Here is a 27,959-nt window from a genome sequence, read left to right on the forward strand (position 1 = left end):
CCTCCAGCGTGGGTAGCTCTTTTCCAATACTTTGCTAGAAGAATCCTTGCTGCCGTAGTAGCGTACAAAAAGAAATTTTTATCCTTCCTCGGCACCAGCTGGCCGACCATACCCAAGAGAAATGCCTCTGGTTTCTTATGAAAGGTGCATTTAAGTACTTTCTTAATCTCATTATAAATCATTTCCCAGAAGGCCTTAATCTTTGGGCAGGTCCAGGGGGGGGTCAATTGTTTTTTGTTCTGCTCGCTTGCCTTCTGTCATGTTTGCACTTAAAAAAAAAAAAAATCAACCTGAAAAAGGGGGGGGGGAACAGCAGCGTGCCCCTGGGCATGTGCAGAGCGCGACTCCCTCCCCCAGGCTATGGCAGAGCCACTGCCCCCTCCTTCCCTTCCATCCGAGGGCGGAGCTGTCAGCAGCAGAGACGGACCCGGCGCGATCCTGCTCCGCCTCGCCGTCCCGTCGGGCGTCTGGCGGCGCGGGCACGCCCTCTGGCGGCGCTTTAAAAGCCCTGCATGCGGCGGAGCGAGCGGCAGGCAGGCAGGCGCTTCCGACGGCCGGGGCAGCGGGCGAAGATGCAGCGGCGGCGGCAGGAGACGGGCGGGCGGACTGGGCGATGGACGGAGCCGAGGTGAGCGCGGTCCCTCTTGGGCTGGCTGCAGGGGAAGCGTCCCGGCAGCCGTCGAGGCGGACGGACGGACGTGCCTGCCAGCCTGCCTTGCTCGCGGGAAGGGGCGCGGGGACAGCGGGGAGGGATCGGGGCGACAGGCGGTTAGGAGAGAGAGAGTCGGGCGAGTGGGTTTAGGCTCTGGGGACTCGACGGGCGCTCCCGAAAGCCCTGCCCGTGGATCCTAAATGGTGGTTATTCTGGAATTGCCAAGAGGAAGGCGGCATGCACTCTGCACATGCCTAAAGGCGCTTCTCTTTCATCTTTGCCCAGTGGTTTTTGGGCGCGGGATGAAGAAGCCCGGTGGAGGCGCAAAAGCCTGTTCATCCGATGAAGAAAGCGGAAGGTCGAGGTGCAAGGGACACCAGGGGTCATTTAGTCCAACCCCAGCTGCAAGTGGAGGTGATGAGGGGTTAGGGAGCAAATTGGTGAGCGGATCGACGATGGGGGTGGTGGCTGGATAGGAGGAGGACCGGGAGAGATCTAGTAGGCAGACAGAGAGGGTGATAAAGTAGATCCCTGGGAGCTGCCTTTGGACACTGGTGGCAGCAAAAGACCGTTTGTTGCAATACTAAATAGGTGCAAATGGTCAGAAACGGGGTTGTTCTTAGGGACAGTCAGGGAAAGCAGTGGTAGCACACCTGCTTTGCATCCAGAAGGTCCCAGGTTCGATCCCTGGCAGCATTTCTAGGTAGGGCTGTGTGGTGTAGTGGTTAGAGAGTGTTGGATTAGCACCCAGGAGACCAGAGTTTAAATTCCCAACTCACTGGATAACCTTGGGGGCCAGTCACTGCCCCTCAGCTTCATCCACCTCGCAGGGCTGTTGTGGGGGATTAAATGAGGAGGGGGAGAGCTTTGTAGACCACCTCAAGCTCTTTGGAGGGAAAGCTTGGATATCAAGGCAATAAATCGGGCAGGGAGCGTCGCCTGCTTGAAACTCTGGGGAGCTGCTGCCAGTCAGTGTAGACAGTATTGAACTAGATGGACCTGATGTTCAGCTTTCTAGCTTCCTGAAATAGGCTTTGGGCTACAGAAGGGTCGTGGCTCAGGAGTAGAACACCTGCTCTGCATGCAGAAGGTTCCAGGTTCGGTCCCAAGGGAGCACCTTCCAGTAGGGTTAGGAGACACCCCCTGTCTGGAACTCTTGAGAGCTGCTGCCAGCCAGAGTTGACAGCATTGGGCCGGGTGGCTCAATGGATCTGGCTGAAAATAACGTACAGGGTTCTTCTGCGCCATTTCCCCTCTTCCTGCTGCTGCTTACAGGGTCCCTCTGAAAGCCATCCGAAATCTGCCGTTTATCCGTATAGATGGAGATGCCTGCAAGTTTCTGCCTTGGCCTCGTCTTTTAGCCATGGTTGGTGGGACGGAGGGAATTGCAACCAGGGGACTTAGGAAGAGATGAGGCAACTGTGCCTCTGCCTGTCTTGTTCTCAAACAGCTGGCTCACAGCCTGAGCGCAGATCAGTTTTGCCTTGGCTGTTCAGAAAGCCTGAAAATTTATATTCAAAATGCACCAAGTGACTGAGGAGACCGGCAAGGATCCCAGGGGTCATCTAGCTCAACCCCCTTCGATGCAGAAATCACAACTGAAAAATCCCTGGCCCAATCTCTGCATAAAAACCCCCAAGGAAGGGGGAGTCCACTGCCCAGGTATTTATAGCACACCTTCTCTCCAAAGAGTTGGAGGCGGTGTTTGTGCCTCGCCGCTGTACCTTGCCCACAACCTTGTGAGGCAGGCTCAGGGAGAGAGGCTGGAGTCAGGTCGCAAAAGCGAGCTCCGTGGCTGTGGGGAGATTCGAACCTGGGTCTCCCCCACTACGTTGCATGGGTCCTCTGACTCGGCTCCGTGCCCTGGAAATATCTCCTTGGGGTGCCTGATTCCGGATGGCATGGCAGTGTTGGGGGGGTGATGTTTAGAGGCGCCACCCCCCTTGCAACCAGCGCAGCCTCTGCAACATTGCGAGGGCCGTTGGGTGGGGCACCCCCCCTCTCCGCCTGCAGCGTGACAATACGCCTTCGGGGAGGCGGGGGAAGCCCTGAGCACCCGCCACCCACATAATGCGCGTGAAAGCTGAGCTGGCTTCGCTTCTGAGTCGGCGTGCATGGAATTGCACTTCAGTTGCGCTGAGTGCTCTTGCCCATGCCAGCCCCAGAGCTGTGAGGAGAGTGTGGGCTGCTTGAAGAGCTGGTTCCCCATCCCAGGGGTGTGTGTCTGGGCTGGGGGGCAAGGACCCCCCCCTTGTGTGTTCTCTGGACATCTCCTGAGCTCTTGACCACCTGAAACAGGACACACAGGTAAGGCTTTGATATGGTGCCATTGGAATCTGCTTCCGATGCGGGAGGGGGGATTGCTGGGAAATGTGTGAATTGGGAATAGAAGACAGTGCCCCTGAGCGTGTGCAGAGTCCCTTTCCTTCAATACTCGGTAAGTTGGAAGCAGCTGGCACAGATCAATGGCCGGGGAAAGAATTTGCAAGCAGGAGGGTGGGGGGCTGCAAAAACAACATCCCTTTTCATAGAAAATCAGCACAGGGCTCAAAATGCAATTTAGGTGTGTGCAATGCTCAGCAGTGAACATAGGGACATTTGGACTTAATGGTCTTACGGTAAACGTGCCCCCCCCCCTTAAATGGTCTTTTATGTTATTTCACTTGCTCTGGAATGTGGGGTGCTGCGTTCGCAGACCTCCTGTTGCTTTTGCAAAGCGGGGTCCTGGACTCCTGCTCTGAGCGCTCCGCCGGTGATGTTGATAACAGAACAGTACGAGAGAAAACGGTACGTAGCTTCCCGTTGCTTAATAATAACATTTAACGACCACTCATATCTAATACGCTTAGAGTAAAACACTCGACAAACGGGTGGGAGTTTTAAAGGGCTGAAAGCTGGGGTTTGAAAGAGGGATGTGGCAAATTCATGGAGGGAAACAGGTCTCTCCCTGTATATTTGTCATGATGGCACTATGGAGCCTCCAGTTCAGGTGCAGTATACCTGCAGGGGGAGCTATTGCTGGGCTCTTGCCTTTCTTGCCCTGCTTTTTCGATGGAGGGAAAGGGGCTTCCCAAAAGCATATTTTTTGCCCCCGTGAGAAGAGGGCGATCTCTTCTCTGACCCAGCAGGGAAATCCTTGTGTTCTTATGGTAGGCATAGCATTATGCAGATAAAGGGAGACTTGGCTTAGTTTGGTTTAACGGAATAGGTTTGTCTAAGTAAGCTTTAACAGAGCATCAGAGGAAAGAGAGGAGGGGGACCACGTATATTCCTCAATCTGTGCTGTAAAAATGTATTTATTAGCGACGTGTTGTGCCGAAAATGTGGACAGGGACATGCAAATTTGATCCAAAATGCACAGCCCATCGAAAGCAATGCAGTGCACAGTTAGTTCATAGAATCATAGAATCATAGAGTTGGAAGAGACCACAAGGGCCATCGAGTCCAACCCCCTGCCAAGCAGGAAACACCATCAGAGCACTCCTGACATATGGTTGTCAAGCCTCTGCTTAAAGACCTCCAAAGAAGGAGACTCCACCACACTCCTTGGCAGCAAATTCCACTGTCAAACAGCTCTTACTGTCAGGAAGTTCTTCCTAATGTTTAGGTGGAATCTTCTTTCTTGTAGTTTGGAATCATTGCTCCGTGTCCGCTTCTCTGGAGCAGCAGAAAACAACCTTTCTCCCTCCTCTATGTGGTTCCTTGCCCAGGAAGTGGACAAAGGCTTATGTGCAGATCTCGTTGGCTGTATCGGGATGCAGGGAGAGGAAGGCAGAGCTGGGAAAAGATTGCTTTCCTAGAATCATAGAATTGCAGAGTTGGAAGGGCCCCCACGGGTCATCCAGCCCAACCCTCTGCAATGCAGAAATCGAGCTAGAGGAGTCCCAGGCAGGCGGCCACTCAACCTCTGCTTAGAAACCTCCAAGGAAGGAGAGCCCACCGCCTCTTCTGGGAGTCTGTTCCACTGCTGAACAGCTCTTACTGCCAGAAAGTTCTTCCCGGTCTTAAGTGGAATCTCATTTGAATCCACTGGTTCTGCTCCTGCCCTCTGGCGCAGCAGAAGGAAGAACCGAAATGTTTGGGAAGAGGGAGCGGCAAGAGGGAAAAGTGCAAGGCTGTTTAACAGGCCCATCAGGCCTGGAAACGATGCCTTATGAGGAACGGCTAAGGGAGCTGGGCATGTTTAGCCTGGAGAAGAGGAGGTTAAGGGATGATATGATAGCCATGTTCCAATATATAAAAGGATGTCACATAGAGGAGGGAGAAAGGTTGTTTTCTGCTGCTCCAAAGAAGCGGACACGGAGCAATGGTTCCAAACTACAAGAAAGAAGATTCCACCTAAACATTAGGAAGAACTTCCTGACAGTAAGAGCTGTTTGACAGTGGAATTTGCTGCCAAGGAGTGTGGTGGAGTCTCCTTCTTTGGAGGTCTTTAAGCAGAGGCTTGACAACCATATGTCAGGAGTGCTCTGATGGTGTTTCCTGCTTGGCAGGGGGTTGGACTCGATGGCCCTTGTGGTCTCTTCCAACTCTATGATTCTATGATCTAGCATAGCATCTTTTTTTCGATATGGTCATGTATGTATGCTATAAAATGCATGTCCATGTGTAGGGCTATGGTGCCCCTTTGCCTGTAATCTGTCATTATTTTTTTCAGAACCTGAGTTCTCACCTGCTCTGCTGCTTAAACTTAGCGTGTGTGTGTGTGTGCTTGTGGAGCCCTTTAATTGAAAAAAGTCCATGCCGATTCTGCACAACTATTTCTCCCCATCACCATTTCCCCAGGCCAGTAGTGATGTCCTGCCTTCAAACCACGCTTAATTTTAGAATACGAAGAAAATCTCAGAAAGTTATCTGCCACTCCCCTCCTTTCTAACACTTGTGTTCTGTTTGTGTGTGTGTGTCTTTTTAATAAACAATGCGTTTTGTTGAGTCTCTGTGTCCACCGGTGTTGGGATTGAGGCAAGTTTAGAGCAATTACATGCTTGCGAGTAAAGGGAGAGAGGTGGCTTGTCGGAGCGAAGGAGGGCAAAGCCAAGCCATTGCTCTGTTTGCTGACACTCTCCGCAAGTAGCAGATTGCTGCAAAATGGGGAAGAGAAGCAGAACCGCAGGGGAGGTCGGAATTGCCCGTTTCTGCCTTCAAAAGGCATCTGAAGAAGGGAAGGGCTATATCTCAGAGCCAGGGCAGAGGCTGTGCATGCAAAGACCTCAGGACTAGTTCCATGCCTGGCATCTCCAGGGAAAGCGGGGAGAGAACCGTCAACAGTGTGATGCAGCAGCAAAAAAGGCTAATGCAATCCTAGGCTGCATCAACAGAAATATAGGGTCCAAATCAAGGGAGGCAAGAGTGTTGCTCTCTTCTGCCTTGGTCAGACCACACCTGGAGTCCAGGGTCCAGTTCTGGATGCCACAGTTAATAATAATAATAATAATAATAATAATAATAATAATAATTTATTATTTATTCCCCACCCATCTGGCTGGGTTTCCACAGCCACTCTAGGTGGCTTCCAACCGAATATTAAAAACAATACAGTGTCAGACATTAAAAACTTCCCTAAACTGGGCCGCCTTCAGTTGTCTTTTAAAAGTAAAATAGTTGTTTTTCTCTTTGAGTGCGTTCCACAGGGTGGGTGCCACCACCGAGAAGACCCTCTGCCTGGTTCCCTGTAACCTCACTTCTCGCAGGGAGGGAACCGCCAGAAGGCCCTCGGAGCTGGATCTCAGTGTCCGGGCTGGACGATGGGGGTGGAGACGCTCCTTCGGGTATACAGGACCGAGGCCCTTTAGGTCACTTTGAATTGTGCTCGGAAGGATTTCCTTGGAGGTGGTAGACTCTCCTTCACTGGAGGCTTTTAAACAGAGGCTGGGTGGTCACCTGTCAGGGATACTTCAGCTATGATTCCTGCAAATCAGGGGGTTGGACTAGATGACCCCCGGGGTCCCTTCCAACTCTACAATTTCTTGATTCTGAATGTCATTGGGCTGAGCTAGGCTGGCTCTGACTCAGAGCATTGTGTGCGCCAGGAGCCAAAGGCTGGTGGAACAGGCGCAAATAAGGAAATCTCTCTCCTCTTCCGTCACCGAGTTGAGCCCAGGCTGGGTGGGGAGCTGTGCATGGGAGTCAGCAGGCCCTGTTTTGGGGGGACATCTAGGGCACCCCATCATCTCTCTAGGCGGCAACAGGGAAAACGGGGCGCTCTCCGGCTAAGATCGCAAACCCAGCTCCTTTGCGCCTGCAAAGGCGCGAGCGGCACAGTTGGATTTCATTTATTTATGTACAGCATTTTATATCTTGTAAAATATTTCTGCAGCTCAAGCTGACTCGCTAAGCCATCGTGATGCTTTTGCTCTGAAAAGTTCTGGCAGCTTCTCCAGGATTCTGTCTTTTGTGCATACATTTTGGCAGCCAGTCCAGACGTTCGGTTCTTTTAAACCAAAACAACATCTGAGCCATTTTTATTTTTCCCCGGGTGGGTGGGCGTTGTTTCGCAACCCCAAAAGGAAAAGCTATATGTTAGTGAGACTTTAACCCTTCTCCTCTGGGAGGGGACAGTTGCTCCTGTGTTCGAATCCTGCTTGCAAAGTTTCCCATTTGGGCATCAGGTTTATGGTTACCAGACGTCCCCGTTTCCCGGGCACAGTCCCTGGATTTACAAATCTGTCCCCGGACAAACTCCATCCCTGGAATGTCCCCGGATTTCATTTCATGTCCCTGGATTTATATTTTAAGTGTTGTAGATTTATTAGTAGGGAATGAATGTTGCGTGATTGGTTCAACGGCACCAGTGGCGTAGCGTGGGGGGTGCAGGGGGGGCCGGCCGCACCGGGCACAACATCTGGGGGTTAGGGTTAGCAAATCCACGGGTTAGGGGGCACAAATCCATGGGTTAGGGGGCACAAATTACTTGCCTTGCCCCGGGTGCTGACAACCCACGCTACGCCACTGAACGGCACAAGACACATCATATGGGGACTTCTGGAGAGGCAAAATGGTGGGCGCCACGGCAGCGAGCAGCTCCTGAAGCCAGCCAGAGCCAACTGCGCTACCAGGCTGGCTCCGGGCTGCTGAGACTGCCACTGTCACTGCCGAGGACGCCTGGTGCGTCAACTGGTGGAACCATGGGGCCCCCATGACCCAAACTGAGCTGGGAGCGAGAGTGCCCGGTCCTTGGCTGGCTGCCCAGTGGCGCTCCGGGGCCAGGAAAACCCCGGAGCTGATGCAGGGAGAAGGAGGAGAGAAGAAGGAGAAGGAAGAGAGAGAAAGAGGAAGGAGGAAAAAGAGGGGAGCCCAAACCTTGCTGTGCCGCTGCCGCTGAGGAGGAGAGGTGGGAGAGCATCGGAACGGCAAGGACATGTGGCCGAGCCCAGGCCCGACCCGAGCCTACTCCACGGTGGCTAGTGCTCCAAGAGAGCCCAGAGGAAGGTCGTGTGACAGAGGAGACCACAGAAGAGAAGATATTACTTCTTATTTTTTTTAAAAAAATAATTTTTTTCTCTCTCTTTTCAAAAAAAAAAGTGTCCCTGGATTCTTTGGAAAAAAAATCTGGTAACCTTAATGTGGTTGGCCACTGTGAGAACAGGATGCTGAAGTAGATGGGTTCCTGGGCCTGATCCAGCATGCTTTTTTGATGTTCTTACGTAAAAAAGGAGAAGGGATATAGAATCATAGAATCATAGAGTTGGAAGAGACCACAAGGGCCATCGAGTCCAACCCCCTGCCAAGCAGGAAACACCATCAGAGCACTCCTGACACATGGTTGTCAAGCCTCTGCTTAAAGGCCTCCAAAGAAGGAGACTCCACCACACTCCTTGGCAGCAAATTCCACTGTCAAACAGCTCTTCCTGTCAGGAAGTTCTTCCTAATGTTTAGGTGGAATCTTCTTTCTTGTAGTTTGGAACCATTGCTCCGTGTCCGCTTCTGTGGAGCAGCAGAAAACAACCGTTCTCCCTCCTCTATGTGACATCCTTTTATATATTTGAACATGGCTATCATATCACCCCTTAACCTCCTCTTCTCCAGGCTAAACATGCCCAGCTCCCTTAGCCGTTCCTCATAAGGCATCGTTTCCAGGCCTTTGACCTGGAATATACCTGGAACTTCTTTCCCTTCCCCTTAAGAATGGCATCTCTGCTCCCGCAATTGCAGAGGAAGGTTGCCTGGAGAAGACTTTAGCCAGGAGATGCCGGTCAAGACGGGACCCCCTCTCTCTCTTTCTCTCTCTCTCTCTCCCTGCACTTTCCACAATGCCCAGCTGGAATATTGCACAGCCAGCCAGTGAGGGGGGGGAGGCAGTTAGGTATCCAAGAAATAGCCCCCCCCTCCGCCCCCCACCCAGGCCTTGATAAATGCTTGTGAACAGGCAGATGAAAGCAATTCTCTGCCACGAGACAATCTGTCAGCTCTCTGACAGGGTAGATTTCTGCAGATGGATGGAAAGACCGTAACTCACTTTGCGCTTCGGGTATGTACACAAGCGTGATTAATATCAATGCTAAATTGTCAATTGGAGGAAGGCGGGTGGTTTGGCCAGATATGGGGGAACAGGTAAGCAATCTGCTGGGCTTTTGATGGATGAGGTTGTCAGGTGTGTTGAAGGACTTGTTTTAAATAGGGATGTTTTAAAGGAGGCGGATATGGAGCATTGTGAAATCTGTAAACAAACCCAAACCTCTGCTGGCTGCAACATGTATGTCTGTATACTCTCAGTTGGTCCCCTTCATGTAAGAGAGGCAGACCCAAGGAACTGGTCTGGTCTGTCCTGCTTCTTCCTATAACCCCTGCATAAAACTTGGTGGCAGAGCAGTGCTTTGATTGAAGAAGGTCCCATGTTCAGACCCTGGCAGCATCTCCAGGTAGGGCTGGGAGAGACGCCTGCCGGAAACGCTGGAGAGCTGTTGCCAGTCTGTGCAGGCACTATTGAGCTAGATGGGCCCAATGAAGAAGAAGAAGAGTTTGGATTTTATATCCCGCCTTTCACTCCCCTTCAGGAGTCTCAAAGCGGCTCACATTCTCCTTTCCCTTCCTCCCCCACAACAAACACTCTGTGAGGTGAGTGGGGCTGAGAGACTTCAGAGAAGTGTGACTGGTCCAAGGTCACCCAGCAGCTGCATGTGGAGGAGCGGAGACGCGAACCCGGTTCCCCTGATTACGAGTCCATCACTCTTAACCACTACACCACACTGGTCTGATATTCTGCATAAGGCAGTAAAATTCAGCTTCCTATGTTCCTAAACACGCCTCGTTTCATGTCTTGGATTCCCAGAAAATGCTTGAGCTTGCTGCTTTCTGGGGCCAGCCCCCCACCGGTATGAACCCCCCTGCCAGCATCACCAATGAGAGAAACAGCTTACTGGGAGAGGCATCCTACAGTCGCCCAGAAACCCTTTACTTTGCTACTATATATATATATATATATATACACAGTGGTACCTCGCAAGACGAATGCCTCGGAAGACGAAAAACTCGCAAAACGAAAGGGTTTTTCGTTTTTTGAGTTGCTTCGCAAGACGGATTTCCCTATGGGCTTGCTTCACAAGACGAAAACGTCTTGCAAGTTTGTTTCCTTTGTCTTGCAAGTTTGTTTCCTTTTTCTTAAAACCGTGCATTCACTTCGAGGAGCAACTCATAGCACGCGGTGTGGTGGCCTTTTTTGAGGTTTTTGAAGACTTTGGTGATTTTTGAAGCTTTTCCAAAGTCCGTGCTTCGCAAGACGAAAAAATCGCAAGACGAAAAAACTCGCGGAACGAATTAATTTCGTCTTGCGAGCCACCACTGTATACATACACACACACATACACACACACACCACACAGTCATACCTCGAGTTGTGCTTCAAGTTGAGCACATTTGAGTTGCGCTCTGCGGCAACCCGGAAGTAACGGAGCGCGTTACTTCCGGGTTTCGCCACTAACGCATGTGCAGATGCTAAAAATGACATCACGCGCATGCGCAGAAGCGGCGACCCACAGACGCACCGTTGCATGTTGCGTTCCATTCTGGATGTGAACGGGGCTCCGGAACGGATCCCGTTCACATCCCGAGGTACCACTGTGTGTGTGTATATATACATACACACACACACATACATATACATACACACACTTTTATTTTGCTCTAAACAAATACAGATAAGTATAAACAACCAAAATTACAAAAGAAAAATCCTTAATAATAATAATGGGAAAAGCTAAAAAAAACTATAAAAAATATCAAAGTACATGGTATAAAACATAAGCTATTATGGGAAAGAAAAGAGGGGAAAGGAAAAGGAAAGGAGGAGGGGGGGAATAGAAAAGAAAAGAAAAAAAGATTGAAAAAATGAAAAAAGGAGAAAAATGAGCCAAAACACAAGAAGGCTCGTCTACACTTCCATCAAGGTCACAACAGATCATTTATTCTTATCAATTCTCTGTATCTGCATTCCATAGAATTCCTCATCTTGGTATCAGGGAACATTTCCCTGTGCTACTTCCAGTGGCGTAGCGTGGGGGGTGCAGGGGGGCCGGCCGCACCGGGCGCAACATCTGGGGGGGGCGCAGGCCTCGGGCGCAGGCTGTAGCAGAGCCCCATGTCTCGCGGAACCGACGAGCTCTGCGCGCATCCAGGCTGAAGGCGTCCGGCAGGCAGCAGCTCTCAGCGCTCGCCGCGGTCCCTACGCGTCAGGGCCGCAGAGGGCGCGCCAGGCAGCCCCTCCTCACAGCTCCGCCACCGCCGCTGCTGCTGCAGCTGCTGGGCCATGTTGCATTTTCCTTGCCTCTCTGCCCTCCTCCTCCTCTGGGCAAGTGGCGTCGTTTGGGCGGCAGCGCCAGCGGCAACTCGCCTCAGATAACCTGACACGGACCCCCCGCCGCCGCCGTGGCTACCTTACTGTAAACACCCCAGCCCAGGCAGCAGCAAAAAGAAGCTGGCAGCGGCGGCAGGTTAGGGGTTAGGGGCGCAAATTACTTGCCTTGCCCCGGGTGCTGACAACCCACGCTACGCCGCTGGCTACTTCACAAGTTAAACACGGGAGCTTCCCTTCCCAGGCAAAGCAGCTTCTCAAGGCTTGCAAGCAGTGATATCTGTTGAAGAAAAAGGATGATTTGAGGCTTGTGTCTGCCTGAAATGGGGGTCTGTTGCTTTGACTGTCATTGCCCAACCAGAACTGCAGTTACTGAGGGCTTTTTAAGTGCTTTACGCTGCCCTGATGGTTTGAGAGGGTGCTATATAAATACCAGGGTTCAGACAAGGGTCTTTCTGGGGGTGAGGAATTGAATTCAGTTCACATTTTAAGTTGAATTTATTAAATTCCCAGGTTCCGAAACAATATAAGAACTGGAGCCCCACCCTCCTCCAAGTTCACAATTATCCAAATCTGCAACACTGTTCTCCAGCCAAGCAAACGCTTACAAAAATGTTATTATGATATGTATTTTTGTGTTTTTATACTGTATGTCGCCCTGTGGTCCTCGGATGAAGGGCAGCAGATAATAAAATTAATAAATCAACAGTAAGCAGAGGAAAATGTGCAAAAAAATCAATATGAAAGCAGCATACAAAAATCACCATATTGGGAGCAATTGCTGGCAAGAGTGTGGACGTTGGTTAAGACTGCAAGCAAAAATGTGTCTATCGGGGAGAATTTGGCCCTAAAAGTGGAATAATATCCATGAGCTTTTTAAAAATAAACAAAAATTGCAAATTGCTGCAGAAAGAAAACTCTGGAGAACTGAATTTAAGGCTGGAAAAAGTGAGAAATGGAGAGAAATGAAATTTGCAGATCCTTCCAGCCTTACCTGAGGTTACAACTTGCCACCTTCTGTATTCAAAGCAAATGCTCCACCACGAAGCCAGCCTTCTCCCAGTCCACCTGTCCTCCAGATATTTCTGACTACAACTCCTATCATCCATGACATCTGCTTGCAAATTGTTTTGTCAGCCCTGCAGCCGCAGAGATCACTGTACTGCTGCATACATAACAGAGTTGCGTTCTGGGACTGGATCTTTCCGGGAAAGATAAGCGGAGCCGTCTTTCCCATAGGGCTTAGTGGTGCGTTGCGCCAGGGCGCCGGCCTCTCTCCCCTTTCCCTTTCACACCTGCCAGCTGTACCCCATCAACCATATGGCTGGCGGGCGGGCAGCTTCCTTCCCAAGCCTCTGTGGGCATTGCTGTCCCGCAGCGGCATGGGGAAGAGTTGTGCCCCCCACCATGGCTGGCAGTGTGCAGCTTTGCCCCCCCACTAGCCATGGTCATTTCGGGGCGCTGGGCAGATATTTGCACCCCAGCGCCGCATCTGCTAAAGACGGCCCTGAAGATAAGAAACTGATCTTTCTCTGTCTCTTTGCATGGACAGGCGGAGTCCCCAGATCCCGCGCGGTCCCCCCATCATGTGGAATAACGACTCTAGACAACGTGCTATGGGATTAAATTGGCCACAACTTTATTAAATTTCAAATGTGGGTAGACCTTGGCTCAGGCATTGGGCGTTCTCCCTCCCCAGTCCCCAGCCGGGGACCTAGGGAGCATCAGGGTTATCCAGTGTGGGGGGGGGATGGGCCGGCTCTGGAGAACATATGTTCAAGCAGAGATAGCCGCCCCCGTTACGCCGCCGCCGCAGGGGAGAGCAATGACGACCTTTCAGCGTACTGTCAAAGCCTCCCTTCAGAAACCCCTTTAACGGGGAACCCTGGTATCGCCGCCGCAAAGAGGAAGATGGACTAAAGGATTCCGCCCAAGGCCTGATACCGTCAAAGTTGTGACGTTTTGCTACGGGAAAGGCGAAACCTGCCAATGCAGGGAAATTCCTTTCCGGCCCTTTAACAGCGACCTTAACGTAGCAGCGCCCGCATACCTGTGAAGAAAAATTAACCTGCAAAACCTGTGAAGAAAAGTTAACCTGCAAAATAAGACATTAACTGAGGGAGGGCAGGGTGGGAGAAGCTCTGGAGCCAAGTGAGGATTCCCAGGTAAGATCCTCCCTCTATTGTGTGGGCAGGTAATCCCTCCCCTACCTGGCCTGGTCTCCTTGGCAACACTTCCCCCAGGTGGGATTGGACAACTGACTGAGGTAGGCGGAGACCTCCAGGTATCCCACCTGGGGAAAGGCAAAGTCAAGCCTATGCTGTTGGGGCCGCTCCAGATCTAGGGGCTGCACGCATCCACGCAAAGGGCGCCCCCCGTTTTAAGCGGGGAGCGGTCATTACTGTTCTTGTTTTTATCCCTTTGCTTATTTGTTATCTTCTTCATTTTCTTTCTTATTTCTTGTTCTGTTTCTGTTTTTGGTTATATATTTTAATAAACCAGTTCCCTGATGACGGAGACCCGGCTAAAAGTATACTTTGAAGCAAGGTTTGGGTGTGCTATGTTACCTTACGGTTTGCTTAGAAATATTGCTGCCCCTTCCAAAGTGAAGAACTGCGTTTGACTACAAAGGAAAGAGACAGCAGTGGACTCAATCAATCAATGGACTCAATCAATCAATCAATCAATCAATCAATCAATCAATCAGTGCATCAAAAAGAGTGCAGAATGCCAAAAATCGCAAAATGCCCACCATGCAAACAGGAAATGTTTCAGGAGTGCCAGTTTACCTTGTGGCAAAGACACAGAAAATCCACCCATTCTGCGAGCCCCACCTCTCCCTTTCACCAAATGTATACGCACTCCCTTCCCATCTCCTGGGGGAAGGACACAGAGAAGTCAGTACGGAAATAAATGACAACCTTCCAAGGCTCTGGAGAGATTATGATCAACTGGCTGTGATTCATTACATCTCCATTTTGAATTTTCATTTAACCCATTTAATCGGATAATGGCACATTCGTGAATCCATCAGTTAAGCCAGTCTGGTATCTCAGGTATCGGACAAGTGCTTGTTCAGTCTTCCCCGCGGCCTCTGGTCTGTCCACGCTCTGCCATGAAAATGATTCAATGCTTCTCTGTCTATTGCTGTCCCCCTGGATTCTGCCCAGCCAGGGAGTGCGTGAGATTGCTTGCAGAGAAGCCAGGCTGCGTTCAGCAGGGCTTGCTCCTAGGTAGGCACGCAGACGATGGCAGCCAGGATCACTTGCCAAGTCGAAAGAAAAGCGCCAGGGCTTTCAGTGAGCTGTCATGTCCTTCACCCACCGGGCGCCCTCCAGATGTGGACTATAGTTCCCATCCACCTCAACCATCACAGCCCCAAACCAGAGGGTGCCAGCTTGGCACAGGTCGAACTAATAGCATCAGCCTCCTTATGCTGTCTTGTTGTTGTTTAGTCGTTTAGTCGTGTCCGACTCTTCGTGACCCCATGGACCAGAGCACGCCAGGCCCTCCTGTCTTCCACTGCCTCCTGCAGTTTGGTCAAACTCATATTTGTAGCTTTGAGAACACTGTCCAACCATTCCGCCGTCCCCTTCTCCTTGTGCCCTCCATCTTTCCCAACATCAGGGTCTTTTCCAGGGAGTCTTCTCTTCTCATGAGGTGGCCAAAGTCTTGGAGCCTCAGCTTCAGGATCTGTCCTTCCAGTGAGCACTCAGGGCTGATTTCCTTCAGAATGGAGAGGTTTGATCTTCTTGCAGTCCAGGGGACTCTCAAGAGTCTCCTCCAGCACCATAATTCAAAAGCATCAATTCTTCGGCGATCAGCCTTCTTTATGGTCCAGCTCTCACTTCCATACATCACTACTGGGAAAACCATAGCTTTTACTATACGGACCTTTGTCCGCAAGGTGATGTCTCTGCTTTTTAAGATGCTGTCTAGGTTTGTCATTGCTTTTCTCCCAAGAAGCAGGCGTCTTTTAATTTCGTGGCTGCTGTCACCATCTGCAGTGATCATGGAACCCAAGAAAGTAAAATCTCTCACTGCCTTATGCTGTCTATCAACCCTCTAATTAAATGTCTTTGGGTTGAAGTCAGCAATAAAGATGAGAGAGCCTCCAGCACCTAGAATAGAAATCTGAGGTGTGGGAGAAAGCTCTCCTATGCATTGCTCTTAGTTTGCAGCCTTTGGTCATGCTGTCGTGTGACCAAGAGACCCTGCCTATTAGTCTTAACTACGGCTTGCTTGATAGCAGCCAGTTTCATTCATAAGCTATAGTTTGCAGTTGACTTTTCTCAAGTAACCGCAGTCTGTTGGGTTTGGACGAATGCCAAAGTGAGGTTAATTAAAAAATTCAAGTGGCAGTTTTCAAACTTCCCCAGGGAAGCTTGAGCTTCTTTGTAGCTGCTCGATTTTGGTGATATTTATTTTCAGCGCGGTGTGTTTCTCTAAAAAGGTATGGCTATCTTCTTTCCATTATGAGGAATTCTTGCAGGCACAACTGACAAATGGATAGCGGAAAGTCGCTTTTACTTATCTATCTCTGTCTCTTTACTGTTCTTACTCATATCTCTTTGCTTATTTGCTATCCCCTTCGTTTTCTTTCTTTCTTATTTCTTGTTCTGTTTCTGTTTTTTTGTTGTATGTTGAAAAGTTTTAATAAAACTATATTTGAAGAAGAAGAAGAAGAAGCTAATTTGTTCTGATTGGATAGATTTTAACACTTGCTGGATCTAGGGATTAATTAGAGGAGACTGGCACCCACAAACTCATAACTATGTACACACATCACTCTCCCGAAGGCAGAAATAAAGAGGAGAAAGCACAATGTCCTTTTCCACCATCACGGGCCAACTCATCAATTTTTAGCTGTAAAGGGACACCTGACCATTAGGTCCAGTCGTGGACCGACTCTGCAGTTGCGGCGCTCATCTCGCTTTATTGGCCGAGGGAGCCGGCGTACAGCTTCGGGGGGGGGGGGGGTCATGTGGCCAGCAGGACTAAGCCGCTTCTGGCAAACTAGAGCAGCGCACGGAAACGCCGTTTACCTCCCCTCCGGAGCGGTACCTATTTATCTACTTGCACTTTGACGTGCTTTCGAACTGCTTGGTGGGCAGGAGCAGGGACCGAGCAACAGGAGCTCACCCCGTCGCGGGGATTCGAACCGCCGACCTTCTGATCAGCAAGCCCTAGGCTCTGTGGTTTACACCACAGCCCCACCTGCATCCCAGCTTGTGTGATACCTTGGTTTTATTTCTAAAGTTGAGCCTCTGGAACCTCCTTTCTTAAGCCTTTTGAGGGGGCTATTCAGTTTGCTTCCCCCTCCCTCCCCATCAACTGCATCTAAGGCCATTTGTGATCTTTCTTAAGCTGTCATCGCAGCTGCTCTTCATTCATAGAATCGTGGAATTGGACGGGACCCGAGGGTCATCCAGCCCAACCCCTAGCAGTGCAGGAATCGCAACTGAAGAATCCAACCTCTGCTTAAAAATCTCCAAGGAAGGAGAGCTCGCCACCTTCCGAGCAGCTTTCGTTTGCTTCAACACAACGAGCAGTCCGCGCAGCTCGAAAGCTTACATGCTTCTCCACCATTTTATTTTATTTCCCCCCCCCAAAAAATTATTCATTTTATAACATAACTAAACAATACAAACAGAAAAACAAACAATACAAACAAATTCTTGTCTTATCCTTATTTTTTCTAAACATTGTTAGGTGAGCTCCCCCAAGTCCCCCCATCTGATTTTCATTTTACTTCATCTTTAGCAGTTTACATATATCATAATTTTAAACCATTTTTTAAAATCACGCTTACTTTTACTATAAAAATCTTCATATTTTATCACTTACAAATAATACCATTTTAAAATAGACTATCTTCTACTTCTAACCCTACAGCCTATATCCACTTCCAAAGCTATTCTAAGATTTAAATATTAACATATTTTTTCCAAATATTCTTTAAATTTCTTCCAATCTTCTTCCACCGTCTCTTCTCTCTGGTCTCGGAGTCTCCCAGTCAGTTCGGCAAGTTCTATACAGTCCATCATCTTCATCTGCCATTCTTCGATAGTTGGTAAATCTTGTTTCTTCCAACTCTTCGCTAGTAATATTATCGCAGCTGTTGTGGCATACAGAAAAAAGTAACATTCTTTTTGGGGATTTTAACCCCCCCCCCCATCTCCACCATTTTAATAGAGAGAGAGAAATATCTCTGATATCAGCGGTTGCCCACCTCTTTTGGTATAGCGATTAAATCAATAACTTGCAGGTATTTTGGACTAGTTTCATGACAGAGTCTCTTCCCTGCATGCAACAGCTCCCCATGTTCCTAGAGGGTAAGGCACAAGATCTGCATGCAGAATCATAGAATCGTGGAGTTGGGAGGGTTCCCGGGGGTCATCTAGTCCAACCCCCTGCAATGCAAAGCCCCGGGTTCGAATCCTTATGCCTCCGAGTCCTCATGGGCTGTGCTCAGCTAGATAGACCATTAGTGCGAGTTGGTATACCATAAAGCAGCTCTCCGAGGACTAAGAGTGTAAATGGATGGGTGCAATAGGAGTAGTGAGCCTGAGTACACTCACTGTGTTGTTTAGATGTGACTCTTCTTCCCTCGCAGGAAGAAGAAGAAAAGAAATTCTGTGCATCTGTGGCCAAAGTCAGCTGTGTACAGCTCCGACTGGCAGGAACCCAATAACGTCACTAACCCACCTCCCAGTGTTTCTGAAAACTGATTCTGCTTTTGGAAAAAGAAAGGAAAGGAACAAATGTAAATTTAATTCAGTGATGTGTGCGCGGCATTTTACTAATAAAAAGGGCAGACAGTCTGCCTGGAGCATGGAGGGGCGGAGGCCAGGAGCAGGGCTGATGACTGAATCATCCTATCTGTCAAACGCACTGGGAAGCAAGGGGCTTTATCCTGCTCTTTGTTCTTGCTCATGAAAGCCCCTGCACACATTCTGGGTTAGCCCTGCAGGGGCAAAATCATTCAGTGGAGTTCAAGAAGGATGGGGGCTGGAGCTTGTTCTACAGAAGAGCTGAATAATATTTATGGTCTCTAACCAGCTTGTATAACCTAGACAGCATCTTAAAAAGCAGAGACATCACCTTGCAGACAAAGGTCCGTATAGTTAAAGCTCTGGTTTTCCCAGTAGTGATATGTGGAAGTGAGAGCTGGACCATAAAGAAGGCTGATCGTCGAAGAATGGATGCTTTTGAATTCTGGTGCTGGAGGAGACTCTTGAGAGTCCCATGGACTGCAAGAAGATCCAACCTCTCCATTCTGAAGGAAATCAGCCCTGAGTGCTCACTGGAAGGACAGATCCTGAAGCTGAGGCTCCAAGACTTTGGCCACCTCATGAGAAGAGAAGACTCCCTGGGAAAGACCCTGATGCCGGGAAAGATGGAGGGCACAAGGAGAAGGGAACGACAGAGGACGAGATGGTTAGACAGTGTTCTCGAAGCTACCAGCATGAGTTTGACCAAACTGCGGGAGGCAGTGGAAGACAGGGGTGCCTGGCGTGCTCTGGTCCATGGCGTCACAAAGAGTCGGACACGACTAAACGACTAAACAATAACAAACTATCTTGTATAATGAAAATTAATTAATGTATATGCACAGTTGATTAGCAAGGGGGTGGGGAATCTTCGTCGTTTATCACCCAGCATTATTCCATACAAAATAGCAGGGTTGCATCCTGTACAAGCTACAATTGAGAAAGTTTGCTGCTCGCTGTGTGTTTATCCCGTGGCTCTGGGACTCGGGCCGTTTGCAGAGGAGGAGCTTCATCCAGCACCGTGATGAATTACGGGGTCCTTTGGACTGGCTGACGGCTGCTTTTGTAGGCCTAGTCGTCTTCCCTTTGGGTTCTGAGGGACTTATCAATGGTGTCGCTCATGTTCAGACAAACTACTTACACATTTATCTCTTTGTGAGCACTGATTGTATTGTTTGCTGTAATTATGCTTCCAACTCTGTTCGCCTTAAGCATTTGCAAATTTTATTCCGGTTAAGCCCCATAGGAACCCCACTGGCAGAGGCTTCACCAGCAGTTTGCCAACTTAGACAGCTGCAGAAGAGGATTAGATGAATCCGTGGAGGACTGGGCTCTCAATGGCTGCTAGGCTATGGATTTCGCCATGAGAGGTAGTGGGAATCACAGGTGGAGAATGTGCCGTTGCACGTAAGGTCCTGCTTGTGGGAATACCAAAGGCATCCTGCCGGCCACCGTGAGAACAGATAAAGAATCATAGACTTGGAAGGGACACCTGGGGTCATCTAGTCCAACCCCCTGAAATGCAGAAATCTCAGCTGAAGCATCCCTGGCAAATTACCATCCAATCTCTGCTTAAAAACCTCCATGGAAGGAAAATCCACCTCCTCCAAGGGAGACTGTTTCACTGTCAAACAGCTTTTGCCATCAGAAACTTTTCCTGTATGTTTAGTTGGTGAAGTGTAGGTGGGTTCCTATAAGGCAAGCAATAACAGCAAGAACGTTTATTGGACTACATAACTGGGAAACAGGGGCAAAGCAACTGCTTATACAGTGGTGCCCCGCAAGACGAATGCCTCGCAAGATGAAAAACCCGCAAGACGAAAGGGTTTTCCGTTTTTCGAGGCGCTTTGCAAGACGAATTTCCCTATGGGCTTGCTACGCAAGATGAAAACGTCTTGCGAGTCTTGCGATTTTTTTCGCTTTTTTCTCCCTTTTTCTAAGCCGCTAAGCCGCTAATAGCCGCTTTGCCGCTAATAGCCGCTAAGCCGCTAATAGCGCTAATCCGCTAAGCCGCTAATAGGGTTGCTTTGCAAGACGAAAAAACCGCAAGACGAAGAGACTCGCAGAACAAATTAATTTCGTCTTGCGAGGCACCACTGTATACATTCTTGGAAGCCTGGGCCACTCCCACTCCCAACGTGATTGGCTGTCTAAACTTCCAGGCTGCGAATCATGACTCAAGAGTTCAAGGGCCAATGGCAGAGGCCCAAATCCTGAAATGTTCTGTGATTGGACATCATGTATCGAATCAGAACAAAGGAGCTCAGAATCCTTAGTCCAGACTCAAGCTCAGGCAAACACAGACCACTGAATACATAACAGTTGGGATCTCCTTTCTTCAAACTTGAAGCCATGGGTTCGAGTCCTACCCTCCAGAGCAGGAGAAAACAAGCATGCTCCATCCTCCCTGTGACAGCCCTTGAGATATTTGAAGGGGGCTATCTTATTTCCTGTCAGTCTCCTCTTTTGCAGGGACGAGGGTGGCGCTTTGGGTTAAACCACTGAGCCTCTTGGGCTTGCCGGTCAGAAGGTCGGCGGTTTGAATCCCTGCGACAGGGTGAGCTCCCGTTGCTCAGCCCCAGCTCCTGCTAACCTAGCAGTTCGAAAGCACGTCAAAGTGCAAGTAGATAAATAGGTACCACTCCGACGGGAAGGTAAACGGCGTTTCCGTGTGCTGCTCTGGTTCACCAGAAGCGGCTTAGTCCGGAAGAAGAAGAGTTTGGATTTGATATCCCGCTTTATCACTACCCGAAGGAGTCTCAAAGCGGCTAACATTCTCCTTTCCCTTCCTCCCCCAAAACAAACACTCTGCGAGGTGAGTGGGGCTGAGAGACTTCAAAGAAATGCGACTGGCCCAAGGTCACCCAGCAGCTGCATGTGGAGGAGCGGAGACGCAAACCCGGTTCCCCAGATTACGAGTCCACTGCTCTTAACCACTACACCACACTGGCTCTCCTGCTGGTCACATGACCCGGAAGCTGAATGCCGGCTCCCTTGGCCAATAAAGCGAGTTGAGTGCCGCAACCCCAGAGTCGGTCACGACTGGACCTAATGGTCAGGGGTTCCTTTACCTTTACTTTACTCCTCTTTTGCAGGTTAAGCATAGCCAACTGACTCAACTGTTCCTCATAAGGAGGCAGGATAAGAATGGTCTTTGGCCTGATCCTGCAGCCAGGCTCTTCTTAACTCCTCTTCTCTCTTTTTCCAGCTCGGGGCCATGTATCCCTCTGTCAACTGCTCCCACTTGGAATTAAAGCTATCCATTCTGGAGCTGCTGGAGCAAGCAGCCTACAAGGACCTATGCAACGATAGCAGTCAAGAAGACCCTTACTTTGACCCTGAAGACCTGAACATGACCATAGAGGAGCTCCGCCTCAAGTACTTGGGGCCTCGCCGGTCGGGGTTCTTTGTCCCCATCTGCACCACGTACCTCCTGATTTTCGTGGTGGGCGCCGTGGGCAACGCCCTGACTTGCCTGGTCATCATCCAGCACCGATTCATGAGGACGCCCACCAACTATTACCTCTTCAGCCTGGCCGTCTCCGACCTGCTGGTCCTCCTTCTGGGCATGCCGCTGGAGATCTACGAGATGTGGAGCAACTACCCCTTCCTTCTGGGCGCAGGCGGCTGCTGCTTTAAGACCCTCCTCTTCGAGGCTGTCTGCTTCGCCTCCATCCTCAACGTGACGGCCCTCAGCGTGGAGCGCTACATCGCCGTGGTGCACCCTCTCAAGGCCAAGTACGTGGTGACCAAGAACCACGCCAAGAGGGTCATCGTCACCGTCTGGGTCCTGTCCATCATCTGCTCCATCCCCAACACCAGCTTGCACGGCATCCAGACCCTCCACGTCCCCGCCCGGGGGGTGGTCCCCGACTCGGCCACCTGCACGCTGGTCAAGTCCCGCTTGATGTACAACCTCATCATCCAGGTGACCACCATCATCTTCTTCTTCGTGCCCATGGGCGTCATCAGCGTCTTGTACCTGCTCATCGGCCTGCAGCTCAGGAAGGAGAAGATGCTGGAGGCTCTGGAGGCCAAGTCGGCCAGCAACTGCAACTACCACAACATCCGCCTCCAGCAGAAGAAAGTCCGCAGGAGGCAGGTGACCAACATGCTGTGTGAGTTGAGGGGGCCCAGGAGCTGCGTGGGGTTGTGGGGAAAATATTGGGGGGGGTGTTACTTGCTTTCTTCTTATTCCCAGAACTAGGGCTACAGTCTTTGCCTTTGTGTTGCCCATTCATTTCTTTCGCCAGTGAATGTGGTGTCAGAAAAGGCATATACAGTGGTACCTCGGGTTACTTACGCTTCAGGTTACAGACCCCGCTAACCCAGAAATAGTGCTTCAGGTTAAGAACTTTGCTTCAGGATGAGAACAGAAATCGTGCGGCGGCGGCGCAGCGGCAGCAGGATGCCCCATTAGCTAAAGTGGTGCTTCAGCTTAAGAACAGTTTCAGGTTAAGAACGGACCTAACCCAAGATACCACTGTATTATCTTTAGCTGTCATACTGCCAGGAGTTGGTTATGTACCTTCTCTGTACAGTGGTACCATGGTTCTCAAATAATAATAATAATAATAATAATAATAATAATATTTATTTATACCCCGCCCTCCCCAGCCAAGACCAGGCTCAGGGTGGTTAACAACCAGTAATAAAAACAAGTTGATTGAAATACAACTTTAAAAACAAAATTAAAATATACAGCCTAGGACCCTCGTACCTACGGGACCGCCTCTCCTGGTATGTCCCACAGAGGAACTTATGGTCTTGAAATAAAAACATCTTGAAGGTCCCGGGCCACAGGGAGGTTAGGCTGGCCTCAGCCAGAGCTAGGGCTTTTTCAGTACTGGCCCCGATCTGGCGGAACGCTCTGTCACAAGAGACTAGGGCCCTGCGGGACTTGACATCTTTCCGCAGGGCCTGCAAGACAAAGCTCTTCCACCAGGCCTTTGGCCAAGGCACAGTCTGACCCCCTCCTTTAGTAATCTTCACAGAACTCTAGCCCAATGGTTGCCATCAATTTGATTTGAATTAATTTTATAATGAATGATTTTAGTATGTTGTACTATTTTATTGTTGTTAGCGGCCCTGAGCCCGGCTTCGGCTGGGGAGGGTGGGATATAAATAAATTATTATTATTATTATTATTATTATTATTTAATTAAAATACAACATTAAAACAATTAAAACATAAAAAAGCAGCCTTAATCTAGACCACACCACACCAGTGTGGTGTAGTGGTTAAGAGCGGTGGACTCATAATCTGGTGAACCGGGTTCGCATCCCTGCTCCTCCACATGCAGCTGCTGGGCATAGCTGTCAACTTACAGATTTGAAAATAAGGGACCAGGAGCCTTAAAAATAAGGGACCAGCAGCCAAAATAAGGGACCTGCAGCCTCACCTGTTCCAGGCACTCCAGTCTTCCTGTCCTCCTGCAGTCTGGTCAAACTCATGCTGGGTAGCTTCGAGAACACTGTCCAACCAACTTTGTAACCAGCGGTTCAACTGAATAGAATCTGAATCACATGCACCACAAGGCCTATGCAGCCTCAACTTAAGATGGCTCCCTGGCCTGGCTTTGCACTGCAAAGTTTGCAGCAGCATGTGCAACAAAATGGCATCCAGCATTCAAAAAACCCCTCAGCTTGTATTAACTAGCCACACACAAGGCATGCAAGCTCCACCCCCAATTGTTCTTAGACTCCTTATTGGGTGAACAACGCAGCCAAGCAACACAGTTGGAGCCTCCCTCCTCCCTGGCCGGCAGGGAGGGAGGGAGGGAGAGGAGCTCCTTCCTTTGAAATTTAAGGGACATCATTTAAGGGACATTTAAGGGACATCCATCAATAAGGGACAGCAGCGGGACATGGCGCTGGAATAAGGGGCTGTCCCTTCAAATAAGGGACACTTGACAGCTATGCTGCTGGGTGACCTTCGGCTGGTCACACTTCTCTGAAGTCTCTCAGCCCCACTCACCTCACAGAGTGTTTGTTGTGGGGGAGGAAGGGAAAGGAGAATGTTAGCCGCTTTGAGACTCCTTAAGGGGAGTGAAAGGCGGGATATCAAATCCAAACTCTTCTTCTTCTTCTAATCTGTTCCAGAATTCCGTTCCAAAACCAAAGCATTCCAAACCCAAGGTGCTTTTTCCCTTAGAAAGTAATGCAATTTAGATTAATCCGTTCCAGACTTTTAAAAACAACCCCTAAAACAGCAATTTAACATGGATTTTACTATCTAACGAGACTATTGGTCTGCAAAATGAAAGCAATAATCAATGTCCTGCACTATAAAATAAATAAGACAGTATTGTAGATGATAAAAAAATAAAATTAATATTTTTTCTTACCTGCACTGATGATAGTCATTGTTTGGATGGGGGGCTTTAACCCATTTCTGCAGTCACACAATCAATCAGTAGCCAAACTGGGTTCCACACAGTCAGGAAAACAAATTAACCAAAAAAGCCTCAAAAAGAAATAGCAAAACAAACGGCAAAAACAAAAGCGCCAAACGTAATCTGTTCCGGAGGTCCGTTTGACTTTTGAAATGTTCAAAAACCAAGGCGCACCTTCTGATTGGTGCAGGCAATTCAACGTTAAAAGCTTCCCTAAACAGGTCTGCCTTCAGGTGTGCCCCTGAAGGACCAGGTGCGCAGCCTAGGAGTCATTTTGGACTCACAGCTGTCCATGGAGGCACAGGTCAAATCTGTGTCCAGGGCAGCTGTTTACCAGCTCCATCTGGTACGTAGGCTGAGACCCTATCTGCCTGCGGACTGTCTCGCCAGAGTGGTGCATGCTCTGGTTATCTCCCGCTTGGACTACTGCAATGCACTCTACGTGGGGCTACCTTTGAAGGTGACTCAGAAACTACAACTAATCCAGAATGCGGCAGCTAGACTGGTGACTGGGAGCGGCTGCCGAGACCATATAACACCGGTCTTGAAAGACCTACATTGGCTCCCAGTACGTTTCCGAGCACAATTCAAAGTGTTGGTGCTGACCTTTAAAGCCCTAAACGGTCTCGGTCCAGTATACCTGAAGGAGCGTCTCCACCCCCATCATTCTGCCCGGATGCTGAGGTCCAGCGCCGAGGGCCTTCTGGCGGTTCCCTCATTGCGAGAAGCAAAGCTACAGGGAACCAGGCAGAGGGCCTTCTTGGTAGTGGCGCCCACCCTGTGGAACGCCCTTCCAGCAGATGTCAAAGCGATAAACAACTACCTGACATTCAGAAGACATCTTAAGGCAGCCCTGTTCAGGGAAGTTTTTAACGTGTGATTTTACTGTATTTTTGGTTTTTATGGAAGCCGCCCAGAGTGGCTGGGAAGGCCCAGCCAGATGGGCGGGATATAAATAATAAATTATTATTATTATTATTATTATTATTATTATTATTATTCAGATGTCTTCTAAAAGTTTGGTAGATATTTTTCTCTTTAACATCTGGTGGAAGGGCGTTCCACAGGGCGGGCGCCACCACCAAGAAGGCCCTCTGCCTGGTTCCCTGTAATTTGGCTTCTCGCAGTGAGGGAACTGCCAGAAGGCCCTCAGTGCTGGACCTCAGTGTCCAGTTCCAGTGAGCGGAACAATGGGGGTGGAGACGCTCCTTCAGGTATACAGGACCGAGGCCGTTTAGGGCTTGAAAGGTCAACACCAAGACCAACACTTTGAATTGTGCTCGGAAACATACTGGGAGCCAGTGTAGGTCTTTCAGGACCGGTGTACGTGGTCTCAGCAGCCGCTTCCAGTCACCAGTCTAGCTGCCGCATTCTGGATTAGTTGTAGTTTCCGGGTCACCTTCAAAGATAGCCCCACATAGAGCGCATTGCAGTAGTCCAAGCGAGAGATAACCAGAGCATGCACCACTCTGGCGAGACAGTCCGCAGGCAGGGAGGGTCTCATCCTGTGTACCAGATGAAGCTGGTAGGCAGCTGCCCTGGACACAGAATAGACCTTCGCCTCCCTGGACAGCTGCGGGTCCAGAATGACTCCCAGGCTGCGCACCTGGTCCTTCAGGGGCACAGTTACCCGATTCAGGACCAGGGAGTCCCCCACACCGGCTCGCCTCCTGTCCCCCCAAAACAGTACTTCTGTCTTGTCAGGATTCAACCTCAATCTGTTAGCTGCCATCGATCCTCCAGCCGCCTCCAGACACTCACACAGAACCTTCACTGCCTTCACTGGCTCTGATTTGAAAGAGAGGTAGAGCTGGGTATCATCCGCGTATTGGTGGACACCCAGCCTAAACCCCCTGATGATCTCTCCCAGCTGCTGCATGTAGATGTTGAAAAGCATGGGGGAGAGGTCTTGTGTTCGAATGCCGCTTGCCGGTTTCCCACAGGAGACACCCGGTCGGCCACCGCGAGGACAGGTGTTCTCCTCTCTCACAATCTTCTCTCTGCCCCTCAGTCGCGCTGGTGGTCGTCTTTGGGATCTGCTGGGCTCCCTTCCACACCGACCGCCTGGTCTGGAGCTTCGTGACCCACTGGACTGACCGGATGCTGGGGATGTTCCAGTACGTGCACATCATCTCGGGCGTCTTCTTCTACCTGAGCTCGGCCGCCAATCCCATCCTCTACAACCTGATGTCCACCCGCTTCCGGGAGATGTTCAAGGACGTGATGTGCCACCGGCGCTTCCAAAAGCTGGGCTTGCGCAAGCACTCGCCCAGCAGCACTCGCGTCACTATGCGCAGCACCGTCTCCGAGCACATCGGCGGAGGCGACGGGCAGCCGCTGTCCGACCTGGAGGACTACGAGGCCGACCCGGAGAGGGACGAGGCGGAGGAGTGCGAGGGTCCTTTCCTCTGAGGAGGAAGCCGCGAGTCCAGCCGCACATGTCTTAGGAGGACGGAGTTTTCCGCTTGGGCTGCGAGGCACCGCCGGCGCTTGGCGGTACTGTGTAAAATAATGGGTTGGGATGGGGGCCTGGTCCTGCCTGGCCCCGTGTCCATTCCCAGCTGCTTCGCCCTCAGGAACTCAACCGCGTTACAACCAGAGGGCTTTCTTTTGTAAGGGGCTGCACATGAATGTCTTTCTCGGCCCCTCGTTGTAAAACCGTCACCGTCACAAAGGGTGTGTGGATGTGAGTGCGAAGGGGAACCTCGTTTCCGGGTTCCCTAATTCGGCTTGCGCTTTTCAAAATGGCCGCTTCTGACTCTGCCTTCAAAATGGCGGCGGCAAAGAGGGCAGGGTGTGAGGCTGCTCCCAAATCCATGTGCGGCGAGGCGCATGGCGGGAGGTTCTAGAAAGTTCCGTGGGATTTCCACACCCTTTCCCCTTTCCGATTTCGGATTCAATCTAAAAGAGATTAGGGGAGGGGAGTTTGCCCTTGGCGGTTCATGTCCCTCTCATGGTCCCTGTTTTTCTAACTGTGATGGCCCCGCGGCTGCCATGTGCTTGGTTTGAACCTATTTATTTATTTATTTTGTTGCAGTGATATTCCCACCTTTTTCTCCAAAGGCAGCGGTGAACATATCAGACGACACTGCCATTCTTCAGACAGCTCTTGTTTATTCACAGGCCAGAACAGAACTGAACTGAAGGGTTCGGCCAGCCTGCTTATACAGAGCTCCACTACAACGCAACTGTAACCACTTTCTGTAACTATCCAATCACTGAATGTCACTTTCAATCCCCTATTTGCATATGTGGACCTGAGTGAAAACTATCTACAGTATCCTCCTGCTGGCCCAGGGTGAGAACTTCAGTACATAACAGCATTGATATGCATGGTTCTCCCCCTTCCCTCC

General features: G+C 50.1%; 1 protein-coding gene across 1 annotated transcript; it reads left to right on the forward strand.

Moving 5' to 3' along the window:
* Nucleotides 1-555: 555 nt before the first annotated feature.
* Nucleotides 556-27,653, forward strand: NMUR1 (neuromedin U receptor 1). Its single transcript, XM_079978120.1, has 3 exons — nt 556-628; nt 21,420-22,329; nt 26,618-27,653. Exons 1-3 carry the CDS (start codon nt 614-616, stop codon nt 27,016-27,018), a joined length of 1,326 nt encoding a protein of 441 aa, XP_079834246.1. The 5' UTR covers nt 556-613; the 3' UTR covers nt 27,019-27,653.
* Nucleotides 27,654-27,959: the final 306 nt, after the last annotated feature.

The sequence above is a fragment of the Podarcis cretensis genome (assembly GCF_951804945.1).
Source record: "Podarcis cretensis genome assembly, chromosome: 5".
Classification (NCBI taxonomy): Eukaryota; Metazoa; Chordata; class Lepidosauria; order Squamata; family Lacertidae; genus Podarcis; species Podarcis cretensis.